The following is a 13,126-nucleotide window of genomic DNA, read 5'->3' on the forward strand; positions in this document are numbered from 1 at the left end:
ATTTTGACACTAGAACTAGGATGTTGACATTTAGTAATTTTTTAAGGAAGAATAAGTTAAAGATGAAAATCAGTTACTAGAAAAAAAGATAGAAAAATTTAGTGATTTTGATAATCCTATTAACTATCCAAACGTAGAAGATAAGTTTCTTATTAAAGAAAAGTGCAAACATCATTTATGAACAGCTTGTTTTTTTATGTATAAAATTGTTTAGGTAAACATCTTATGCATTATACTTTACTTTAGTTTGATTGGACACCTAGTCCAGTTCTGACTTTTAAATGAAAGTGTGTCTTTTACATTACATTGACTGGCCATTTGGTAAACTTAAGACTATCCAATGCTCAAGCAAACATTTTTATAAGGTTGATTGGCCACTTGGTTCAGTGCTGACCATCCAAGCAAATGTTTTGCATTATATATTGATTGACATTCTTGGACATATTGTGAATACCTTTAAAGTGAATAAAATAAACTTGTGCTGTTAATGGTACTTTTTTTTGTATTGAAATTTTAAATGATTTTTATCTTTCTTTTTTTGTAGAGTACAATGGCCAGGGTGATTCAGCCTCAGACATACTCATTCAAAGATGATCTTCACACTGGTGATGAATTAGATTACCAAATGGAAAATAATGGTAGTCACATCATAAAGTGTAATGACTATCAGAGGAGAAATTTTAACTTTACCTTGTATGGTGGATATGAGGGCATTCCAGAAAACTTGCTGATTAATTTCTGTGTGTGGATTGTAAGTAAAACTAATCAGCATATTTTCATGTTTAGAGAGAATTGCTTGAAATGTACATTAAATTCTGAACCAACTCCATGTAGGGTAATACTCTTTTTGGTAAACCTCAGTTGTCTAACTTGTGAACCAGCACTACATTTTGTGTGCAGTCCTCTTTTGCTCAGCCCTCAGTTACTGAAATCCTGAACCAACTCAACACAACATGTGGTGCATAATACATTTTTTGTTAAATTCTTAGTTACCTAATTTGTTAATTAACTCCAGATGTTGTGTATATATATATATAGTACGCTTTGTTAAACCCTCATTTAATGTAACTTGTGAACTGATTTCACATGTGCTGAGCAGTAACCATTGTTAAACCCTCAGTTCCCCTACAGTGCATTTATCTATACACCTTATGAATCATAAATTTAATCCACCTATGGTTAGTAAAAAAAAAAGGTGATAAACTTATGAAGCACAACTCCACTTAAGGCAGTGTTACTTTTCTAATAGGGTGGTTGGTTTGTGGAAGAGTTTACCTTTAGGTGTTGCATAAGCTACAATACTGAAGTAGAGCTTAGATGAGTGATGGTAGAAAATGAGATAGCTCAGATGAGTCTACTGGTCTCTATTATCTCTCCAAAATAAATGAAATTTTGGTGAGAAATACATTTCAGTCTCAGCATGAAAATTATTTCTCTCTTTTTAAAACAATAGTATATTGGTAAATAATGGTAAATATAAATTATGTTATTCATACTGTTTAAAACTACAAAGTTTTTCTTACATATAATAGCATATAATACATTTCAAAACAGACAAGAAAACAATACACACCACATGGGGACTTTGTTCACAAGTTAAATGACTGATGGTCAGGGTTGAGGGTAATACATTATTCAAACAATGCAATTGTAATAATATTACTTTTATAAATAATGAGGTATTATAATGTGTTAGATTTTTAATGGGAATAAAAATATTAGTTATTTTCCACACAAAAAATTAGTTGGTTTTGTTACCTTCTCTTTCTGTTGTACACCTACATTAGTACTCTTTTCTTTTTTCAAAGCCAAAGTAAATTCAAATAAAGTATGTAAAGGACACATTAATGTTACGTATTAGAATTTCAACTAGCCTAAAATTGTGTTAACTGATAATTTAAATTTAGTAGTTAAATTGTACTTTGGACTTATTAGTTAGTTATGATATTTGCCAATAAGATTGATACACAGTTTTCATTGTTAACACAAGTACGTTTTAATATACACACAACAATACAATTTCAATAACAGTTATTACAAACAATTATTTATAAACAAAAGTTTCACAAAGTTACAAGCACTATAAAGTCTTCCCTTTAATCTGGAACTTCTTCAATATCATATCGAGGGTTCACAACGAGCGAGTTAATTACGAGTTGACGAAGGTACAATTCGCTTAACAGGAAGCTAGCTAGCTTTGTCCTTCGTCATTTATCAGCCACACATGTCGAGTTTTCCCCGATGAATTTGTTTAATGTACTTTAACATATCAATTAAGTTCAAAGTTGTCATTTTGCCTTAGTCGATCAGTGTTGAGTCTAATTTTCATTCCTTTCAGCCTAATTTCTTTTTTGGCTTCAATGTGAGCTTTTTTTGGCCTCGAGATGTTTATTTTCTCTTTCATCTTCAATACAAGCTTGCTCTTTCTCTTTCAGCTTCAATACGAGCTTTTTCTTTCTCTTTTTTGGCTTTGAGACGTTTATTTTCTCTTTCAGCTTCAATACGAGCTTGTTCAAGCTCAAGTTGTTTGAGTTTTAGCTGGATCTGTAATTTATCTTTATCAATAAACCCAGACTGGCTAGTAGGGATACTAGAATATTCCTTAATGCTTCCTCAGGCAACAAATCATCATCAGCTAGTATTTCGATAATATGCTTTTTTAGTTCATTTTTTCTCATTGATCTTTTAACTTCTAGTTCTAAAATTTTGGCAATTTTGACCAATTCATTTTGTTATATTTTTCTAGTTGTTCTAGGGAGGGTGATACAAGAAAATCTTGATAATCAGATATGATCAAATCTTGTTAGCACTGATGAATATAAATTTAATTGTGATTTAAATTTTAATTTAGATCAAATTTAGTCTCTGATTCAGATCTTGGACACGAGCTCCCAATTTATTATGTTACATATTATAATTTCAAATAGCCTAAAATTCGTTAACTGATAATCTAAATTTAGTAGTTAAATTGTACTTTGGATTTATTAGTTAAGTAAAAGCTAATATATAGTCAGTTTATGATATTTGCCAACAAGATTGATACACACTGTTTTCGTTTTTAACATAAATACGTTTTAATATACACACAACAATACAATTTACAATAACAGTTATTACAAATAGTTATTAAAAACAATGATTTATAAACAAAAGTTTCCCAAACTTACAAGCAATATAAAGTATTCCTTTTAATCTGGAATTTCTTCGATATCATATCGAGGGTTCACGACGAGCGAGTTAATTACAAGTTGACGTAGGTACAGTTCGCTTAACGGGAAGCTAGCTAGCTTTGTCCTTCTTTATTTATCGGCCACACACATCGAGTTTTCCACGATGAATTTATTTCATGTTTTTGTAAAAATACTAATGTCCGATGAGAATCCACTGAAGTTAAATGATTTGTTCAAACTTTGTAAAGGATCCTGGTCAATTATCTGAAATTTTCCAATTGATAAGCATTCCAATAATCACAGTTATAGTTTCCAAAGTTTATAGCACACTGACTATAGTGAACTAATAATAGATACTCTCTTTTTTTCGGCACGTCACGTTGGTTATATTTATGTGTGTGGGGAGGCATTCTAGAAATTTCAGTTTTATGTAACAATACAAACTTAAACATTTTCGTATACACGCATTGTTGATTTTTACTCTCGAGAATCTTCTACAACTTTGGAGAATAGGTGGGAGTTTTGCAATACATATTTAACTGTATAGGTTATGCATGTTTCTAAATATAAATTTAATCTAAATAAACGTTGATATTAAGATAAATATATAATGATAAATTTGTTACATTAAATATGATATCTCTTTTGAGTAATGGCCAAGACCAGAAAATATCCCACAAGAGTGGTTTTCATATAAACTTTATTGGCACTGAAATCAGTTTTATTTTTATCTGGCCAATTGGGCACTGTGCAATCAGATTAACTTAAAAGACTTGAATAGTTATACAGTTGCATGTAATGTAATGATTACTATTTACAATATCCAATAATTGATTGATTTGTTTGTTATACAACAAAACGTTTAGACATCTGTTGATGCAAATTTAAATGGATTTTCAGATGTATAACTAAAATAAGTAAGGACAAGTAACAACAATTGTTTTGCTAGGGAAGATGAAAGAAATGTAACAAGTAGTATAAGATGCTACTTTATTATCTAGTATGTTAGAACATTCTATTACTTTTTTCTGAAGAAAAAAAATAAGCTATTATTTTGTCACTAATGAGCCAAATCCTGCTGAGTGTTTAACAAAGAGTACTCATCACATGTGGAGCTATCACACAGGCTATGTAACTGAGAGTTTAACAAAGAGGAGTATTACCACATGTAGAATTTTGTCAGGAGTTAAATATCTGAGGGATAAACAAAAATTTAATTTACAGGTTATACAAGTAATAAAACAAATTTTGAAAAAAATAGGATTATGTAAGGATGAAAATACCAAAAGTACAGAAACAAGGTATGTATGAATACACAAAACCATACAAAAATCCCTACATCTTTCCAAGAAAGTCTTTCATGTTTAATAAAATAATGAATTCCTTTCACTTGCATGAATTCAAGTTTTAACTAAAAGCATTCAAACTGAATCATGCTATAAAGTCTTACAATGGCTAATTCTCATAAGCTTGTAACATTGACTCAGTGGCTACTTATGTAGGGGATTTTTGTATGGTTTTGTGTATTCATCCCTACCTTGTTTCTGTATTTTTTGGAATTACCATCCCTACATCATTTGTATTTTTTCAAAATTGTTTTATTACTTGATTCTCCTCTCTTTTTTTGTTAAACAATGCCAATGAATGCCATTCACAGTTTTTAGCCTGGTGTGATCAGTTGCCTTGAAAGACTTCATGTATTGAAGTTAGTGAAATGCTATACTGCTTCTGACTCCCCAAATTAAAATGCAACATATTGGTGTGTAAATCATCACAACAACTTCAAGCATTAGTGAGCTAGTCTTACTAACCCCAAAATCAGAATAATCAGCAGAACATTTGGTTGTTACACTACTCACCGGTTCTCTACTTTAGCAATATTTTTTGGCTAAACTGAAGGTCTTAATAGCTTTTGAAAACCTCAAAAACCTAAGTTAGGTGTTTATAAAAGTCTCTTAGCTTGTTATCAGAGAGATTTTGAGACTATGATGAGCAATACATAATATGTTTCAGCCATTTTTTTACTTTTCCCTACATACTAAGAGCTACTGTGATTAATGATAACTAAGGGTTTAATAAAGAGTAGTATTACCACTTGTGAAACCGGCTCAGGAGCCATATAATTGAGAGTTTTACAAAAAGTATTACACTGTTTGAGAAGAATCAATTATTGCAATTATTTGATTTACCTTGTAACAGTAGCCATGTGATTAGAATGAAAATAAAACACTTTTTATGGTATAACGATCAGAAGACATGTACACATAAACTGTGTATAATTATATTCCAAATAATAATTCAGGTATTTACCAACATGCATTGATGTGTGATATATCAGTAATAGCTTAACTCTTTTTTTTTTCCTTCATGGCTAGAGCTCATTGTGAATGGTTTCTATGAATTAAAAAACTAAACTATCAAACACAAAATAATCTACACAATTCAATCACTTATTTGCATGTTAAACAATTAATATGTAAAATGAGATTTTATTTCAACAGAAAACCATTTAGTTCTCAACCTAAATTTGCTTAATATAAATCCATAATTTTACTGATAATTTAAGGTTCTTTTTTTTAGTCTACTCCTTATTCTCTTTGCAGTTTTGAGGAAAAGAGCTTGGAACTATGGACGAATAACACTTATTCAAAAACTGAACAAAAGTAAGCAGTTAATTTTTTATGTACATTATTTTCCCTAGTCATTGTACATCACTCTTCCTTTTTTCTTAGTAATTTTCCATTTGCTGATATTTTCAAGCTTGAAGCTGGTTTCTCCATAATATCAAGCATTATATATGTTATTTTAGGAACATAATTTTTGATTAAATAGTGACACAATTTAAGGGAAACATTCATTATGAATTTAAACACTAGAATAATTGACTTCAAATATGTCCTGTTTCTTTTGGCTTGTTGGGAGCATGTTTCAGAAATTTTGCCACCTAGTCCTCTGTAGTGCTTTTTCTTTACTTTTGGGTGGGTCTGAAAGCAGGTTTGTGCAACAAACACGAAATAATGAAACCTTTGAAAATTATTAACTGGAAGACAATTTCTATGTCATTGTATTAAAAATTTAGAAATTTTATAATTTATATCTCAAAAAATCCCAGCTGATTTTGGTACTTTCGAGTTTACCAGATTAATACTAGTTGTAGAATCTATTTGTTATGCATCTGACTTGTCTTTTTAAGTCGTGTATCTCAGCCTACCTATGTACACTTCACCATCAACAAAACCTGATATCCTCAAGCAGACAGTTATCAAACAAAACTCTAGAACCCTAATTCTTGGCATTCTAAATACAAAACATACATAGTTTAAATGTTCAGTCACTAATCATGGGAAAATGTGACATTCATTTGTTGAAAATAACAACCTATTATTATTAATGATAGTACCCCCACTCACACACACACAACTGGAACTCAAGATATATTAGACTTGGTGATAGTTTCACCTAAACTGTTCAACAATATAACAAAATTTCAAGTTCATGAAAACGTAGGAGGGGTTCACAACCCCATATCTTTTATAATTCCTTACATCATCAGAAGCAACAAATTGTTCTCAAACTCTGTATTTGATTTCAACAGTGTAGACTGGGATAAACTTAAAAACATAATTTATTCTTTCTTGACCCAACAACTAGGGTCAACGAGCATTTCCACAGAAATAGAAAACTATTCCAAAAAAATACTATTAGCAATTAACAAAGCAATCAGTATAATAGTTCCAACTCACAAGCATAATAATACTTCCAAATCATGGGAACTTGTGAAGAAAATACATAAATACGTACTAGAAAGAAGGCTCAATCAGTGAAATTAGGTTTTCTTGGAGTCTCCCAGATCTAAATTGATGGCATTGGATCTACATATTGAATGCTTTTCTAACTTCCTTGCTATCCCTTTGATTTGAGATGGCTCAACACAACACAGTTGTGGACAGTATCATCATTATGATTACTTTTTTTTTTTCAAATAGTTTTGATAAATATATAACCTTGGGTGGGATGAAGAGAAATAGTTATTTCTCTTCATTCTCAGTTATTTTAAACTCTAAATCCTATATTTAGAGTTAAAAATTTGCAATCCAAAACTAATATGAACAACGATTGACATTTTTCTGTTATGAGGTGTTACATGTTAAACCCAAAATTAACATATGCATTAAGAACTGTTGAAGATAGACTTTGAAGATATCCACATCATATAGCTTATGTCAATTTCAAAAATTCCAAAATCAAACTTTCAGAAATCTAAAAACATATTATTGTATGTAGGCTTTTGCTCATAAATTCATTGTACAAAGTTTCAAAATTCTGTGTTGAAAAGTGTAGTGGGAAAGAGGCTTTAAAGAATTGTTGGTGGACACTGGACAGATCAATACTGCAATAGCTTCACTTTCAATTGTCTTCAACTAAATGGAGTCAAAATACCCACAAATTCACCTTCTCTTTTTTACAAAACAAAATCTGTCAATTTCCACACGTTTAAAGTTGCAGGAATGTTGCGACAGATCTGTGACAACACATCTAACAAGTCTAAAATTATATATCAGTTGCATATTTTTTTATTTATAAGATAACTTAAATTACAAATGATTACAGTAGAAAATGTAAACATATTATTTATGCTGGAACTTATGTTTTAATAAAAGTTGTGCATATATTTCTGCAACATTGTGAAAACAGTTTGCTACTTTATAAGTTTTCAAAAGCATAAATCCTCATATAAAATATAGCAGATAATGATGCTCAATATTTTAAAATATAAACTGCTGCTGTTTCTTTAATAAATTCTGTTTTATAAATGACATATATTCACCTCTATCCCTATTGGTTTTCATACAGGTAAGGTTCATACGGCATATCATGATGTTTGTAGACTTACATTCAAAATTTTATTGAACTACTATGTTTGTTAATAAGTTAGGTATTAGATTATAGATTAGAATTCAATTTTTAGTATTATACATTAGTTAATTTCTTAATATAAAAGTAAATATTAAAACAAAATTCCTAAATATGAATTATTGTGTCACATGGTATATTTAATCAGGTTACATTTTATGTGGTTCACGATACAACTGCTGTAGTTTCTTATGAATTAGAAACTCAGATTACTGATATTGACAAGCTAGAATATATAATAAGAACCTCCTATCTTTTCCAATACGGTACTTACCATCTCTCACAAAATTAGCTCTTCTTGGTCAGTGCTATTCTCTATATGCAAACTTTTTCTTTACGCATGCCACAAGTCATCTGCTCTCCTCTGTTGGAATTGAATGATTCCAATGTGTGTCTCATGCAAATCATTCTGCGCGTCACTTCACCACCAATAGGAGCATAACATGCTCACGTGACACATGTGATTCTCTCTATTACTCCTTTACTGAACTATCACTTCTCATTTGGCAGTGCTTGTGTTCATATGTGCTTCTTGTTTGTTTAAAGATTCATGTTCTGCTTAAGTTTTCTTTAATTTATTTAGTTTTCATTACAACTGTTTCTTCAATTTAACAAATTATTTTAGTTAGTTTCCATCACATTATTCTGTTTTCACTGCTCGAATTTGGTGAACTGTGGATTTTGAAGTTCTTGTTCCCACTTCGGGGTCACACCAGCGACTTGTGTTATTTCTCAGGCCTCAGGTGTGGGTGACCCAACAGTGGAATTTTCTGCCTTTATAACTGCCAGGAAATCAAACATTACACGGGCCAATCTTTGTCCTCAGACCTCACCCCGATTCCTCTCCAAAAGGCAGAGCCTGTTCAGATTGACAGGGACTTCGAACATCTATTTCTGCCTCCTGGTTTTACCGTACCTTCCCATTCCTCTCCTGAACGATCAGTTAGACCTACTCAGCCTTTTTGGATTTGTTTCTCAGGTATGTGACATTTTATCCCTTTCTCCTATTACTTATGAGCCAAGTCATTCCTTATTACATGACTGATATTTGGGTGCATGCTGATTAATTTACCTTGCAAAGGGTTTAGCATGCCTTGGCATCCCCCCCATTTACACTTACAACTTTTACGAGATCATATCCTTTCCCTTCTTTCCTCCACACTAACTCATTTGTCGTCTTTGGCTCTGGCTTTGAGCATTTGGTTTCTCTGTTATTTGGACCTTTTAGGTCGTGACGCAAATTTGGCTTAGATCCATTTACCATCAACTTAGCTTAGGGATTTACATATGGCCCCATTTTTGATGCAATCCCAGAAGCAATAGAGTCACGGATGGCATCTGTCCAACAACAATATACCCTTACCAATATCATTGCACGTTTATCTCAGTCAGAGCCCCATATGCCTCCTATTACTGTTTCCAATCCCTTCCTAACCCTTACCTGTCCCTTCTTTATTTTGGGGCGACTCTTCTCGTTATTTGTTTTTCCGACAACACACATCAAGTCGCCACCTGTACCATTGACTACCCATTGGGTTCTGGTCTGATGGGTGCTCCACCTGTCGATTTCTTATCGCTGGGATTCCTTCATCGATGGATCAAGAGTTTTTCCAGTTTTGTCAGAAGGATTCGTGATCCCCTTCCTTTCTCCATAATCGGAGTTTCCTTTCTCCATTTATTTCTCTCCTCCTCAGAATCCTGTGACTAGTCAGCTTCTAGATTTATTTCACCTCAACAGTTTCTATCATCTGCCCCAGTTTACCATGGAGTCTTTTCTTACCCAGATGTAGACGTTTTCTCTGGGTTTATAGATGACCAAAATGGATCCAACCAAGGTTTATCTCCATATACCTATATTTTCTCAGTCCCATCCTTATCTTTGGTTAGTCAATCTTGGAGTGGTTTATCAATCACGTGTGCTAACATTTGGATTTGCTTCGGTCCTTATGCCTCTTTATGTTTTCTGTCGGGTAGTCCAAGCATTTGCTTGACATCTTCATGCTCTCAGGTTGAGTTTCTCTCGTACATGAACGACTGGCTTCTTCTGGCTCATTCTGAACCGGAGTTGGCCAGCCATACTCGTCAGCTTCCTTCAGTAGCTGCTCAAGTGGGCTGATTAATCAAACTGGTTAAGTCCTTCCTCACACCTACTCAATATTTCGAACTCTTGGGGGTCTTTTTCAACACTCCTATCAATTGGGGCCCAGTCTTCTCCTGTCTGATTTCATTATATGGACTGGTTAGTTTGCCACACCCTCTCGGTTTTATTACTTATTGCTTGCGATTTTCTATTGCCTTTGGGAATGTGGTCTTCAGTGACATCGCTGGCCCCTTTCGGTCATGCCCATATGAGATCCCTTCAGTGGGCTCTTCCCAATCTGTAGTACCTTGCACGAGATCTTCTTTATCTTCCCATTACTCTTCCTCTTACCAGGTGAGAAGATCTGCTTGGGTGATTGGACGAGGCACATACTTCAGTGGGTGTGCCACTTTCTCCACCAAGTCTGGTTCTACATCCTTTCATGGATGCATCCCTGCTTGGCTGGGGTGCATGGGCTAACCATCAGGAAGCTTTGGGTCTTTGGTATTTGGATTAAGGTGCTTTGCATATCAATTTTATTAAACTTCTCGCTGTTCGTTGGGTGTTGAATCACTTCCTTCTTCTTGCCCGACATTCTCTGTTGATGGTTTTTTTTTCCGACAATTTTACAGGGGTGGCACATATTAATCACCTCATTCCTCATTCCTATATGGTTTTTGCTCTGTGGCGAGTGGTGCCTGATCAGTTATTCTTTAACTCGAAATCCACACTGTCTAGCCATGTTGACTTGCACATTATCTTCTATGACTTTGCACGCTCATCGTTGAAATGGGGTGTTCCACAAGATCACTTGTAGATGCATTACCTCGTGATATTTTGCTTCATAAACATGCTCATCCCTACCATGCCTGGAGTGGATAACTTGGTATGGTCTTCCTTTCAAAATAAGGTTCCGTAGTTACCCATTGCACTGTCTCAGGTGATGACATTCTTTCGGACTTTCCACCGCACTGTCACCCTCTTGTTTTTCGAGTGGAGTATGGGAGTTCTTACCACTTTTTTGTTCAAGTCACTGGGGTGGTTGACTATGGAGGCACCTTACTAAATGAGTTCCTACAATAACCATTTAGTTACAAAGCAGGGTGGTGGTGTTCTGCGGGTGTAGATGATATGATATTCTCCTATTTGCGATAACCAATGACAATAGAGAGAGATCATAAGGTAGTTCACCCTTTTGATTGGTAGCTCTCATCGTACCCTCATGTGGATGTCGGTACCCTGTGGGCAGGTTTTGGATTTAGATTGAACCAATCAATATAAGTCCTCAGACAGGTTTTGGGTTGTCTATCTTCCTCCCTTGATTTCCTCCGTCTGTGTTGTGGGTCACAGAAGTGGTACATGGGATTTTTCCAGTTTGGTCCTTGGCTATCCATTGTCCTCTCTTCTTACGAATTTGTTATTGCCATTTGGATGGTCTCGGGCTATTTCACGGTTGGGGGAATTGATTGCATGTGACAGACATCCTTTCGATACTGGATGTCAAGATCGATAACTAAGAGCTAATTCTTGTGTCATATTCAGATATCCAGGCACCAAAAATAGTCTTTTTGTTTCCAAGGTCTAAGAGTAGAGGGTAGACAAAATGGTGATTGTATATTATACTTGTTTTTTTCCCAGATATAGCTGAGTTAGTAAGCCTGATAAATTACAGTGGAATTCTGTGGTATTGATATAGTCACTTATAATTTTTTTATTTAAAAATGCATGTGTAAAACTTAAAAACATTATTTTGTTTTACATCCTTGACTTGTGAAATTCAACAAGGCTTAGCAAAGTATGGTAAGCGAGTTCAAACTTTGTAACATTAACAGTGGTAAGTAGTAGAGATAAATTTTTTCTTTACTTCTTTATTTACTGTTCTATGTTTTAAGAAAAATAATTGAAATTGAAGAACTTTTTTTATAAATTAGTAATAATATATATACATATGTAGTGTATTATAATTAAACTGTGATTATATTTTACAAAATACTGGTGAACTAGTTGTACAAAGCTAATATAGTTGCACTTTGTAAAGGCTAGTGGTATTATTGTTAGTCAGATATGGCTAAAAGGTCAATAAAACAAAAATAACAAATATAAATAGATGTTTAATGTTACAAGATATAAGCTATTTGGAATAAACATTTGTGGTTTCATGTTACAAATTGTAGTCATTCTGGAACAAAAAAAGCATAATTTAAATGTATTTTCTAATTTTTTATGGTGGTCACAAGGTTTGTGAAATTGACCAAACCTGTATAGAGTTAAGTTAGAGAAACTAACAGATAAAATATAAAGTTTTTTTAAAAAGTAGTTTGATAGATATTTAAAAGGTTATAGAGGTTATGCAAATGAAACTTGACAATTTTCAGATAAAGAAAAGTATTTTTAGTCTTAAAATCAAAATTACTTTGCATGTTGGATAGTCAACATTCTGAAAAAAAAAATGAAACAAATCTTTAATTAAAAAATCTTAATAGTTAAGTGTTTATAACCAATTGTGTTGTATGAATGTTGCTTGTTAGATGGATAACTCATCAACCTGTTGTCAGTATATAAACTAAACATAGTTTGCATTACACAATCAAATTTAAAAAAATTATAAATGACTCTACATGTTTTGGTAGCTTCTGCTACCATCATCAGGAGTAAAAATCTATGCGAACAGTGGGTTTTATTGTGTAATGTAAATTTTCTTTTGTCTGTAGTTTTAAATAAAGTTTATTGCACAATGTTTCCCTCTTTATATTTTATATTGTATTTAGTATATAAACCAGTCATCTAAGATGTTTAATATATAAATCTGTTGTCACAGATATTTAGTATATAAAACAGCCATCAAAGATATTTAGTATATAAACCCATTGTCATAGATATATAGTATATAAACCCATTGTCATAGATATACACCTGGAAAAAAGTTAAGCACCCCCAAATATTTTTTCAGGATTGCTTATTG

The 13,126-nt window shown here is 32.9% G+C and overlaps 1 protein-coding gene across 1 annotated transcript in view; it reads left to right on the plus strand.

Annotated features, from left to right (window-relative positions):
* The first annotated feature begins 1,600 nt into the window (after window positions 1-1,600).
* The window catches only part of LOC106461930 (CSC1-like protein 2), a 94,880-nt gene continuing 83,354 nt past the window's right edge, over window positions 1,601-13,126 (plus strand). The window contains exons 1-3 of the mRNA XM_013921796.2: window positions 1,601-1,610; window positions 3,379-3,393; window positions 11,237-11,243. Coding sequence (XP_013777250.2) covers window positions 1,601-1,610; window positions 3,379-3,393; window positions 11,237-11,243 — 32 coding nt within the window. The remainder of the gene's footprint in view (window positions 1,611-3,378; window positions 3,394-11,236; window positions 11,244-13,126) is intronic.

This window comes from Limulus polyphemus, unplaced genomic scaffold, assembly GCF_000517525.1.
Source record: "Limulus polyphemus unplaced genomic scaffold, Limulus_polyphemus-2.1.2 Scaffold1060, whole genome shotgun sequence".
In the NCBI taxonomy this organism is placed as follows: Eukaryota; Metazoa; Arthropoda; class Merostomata; order Xiphosura; family Limulidae; genus Limulus; species Limulus polyphemus.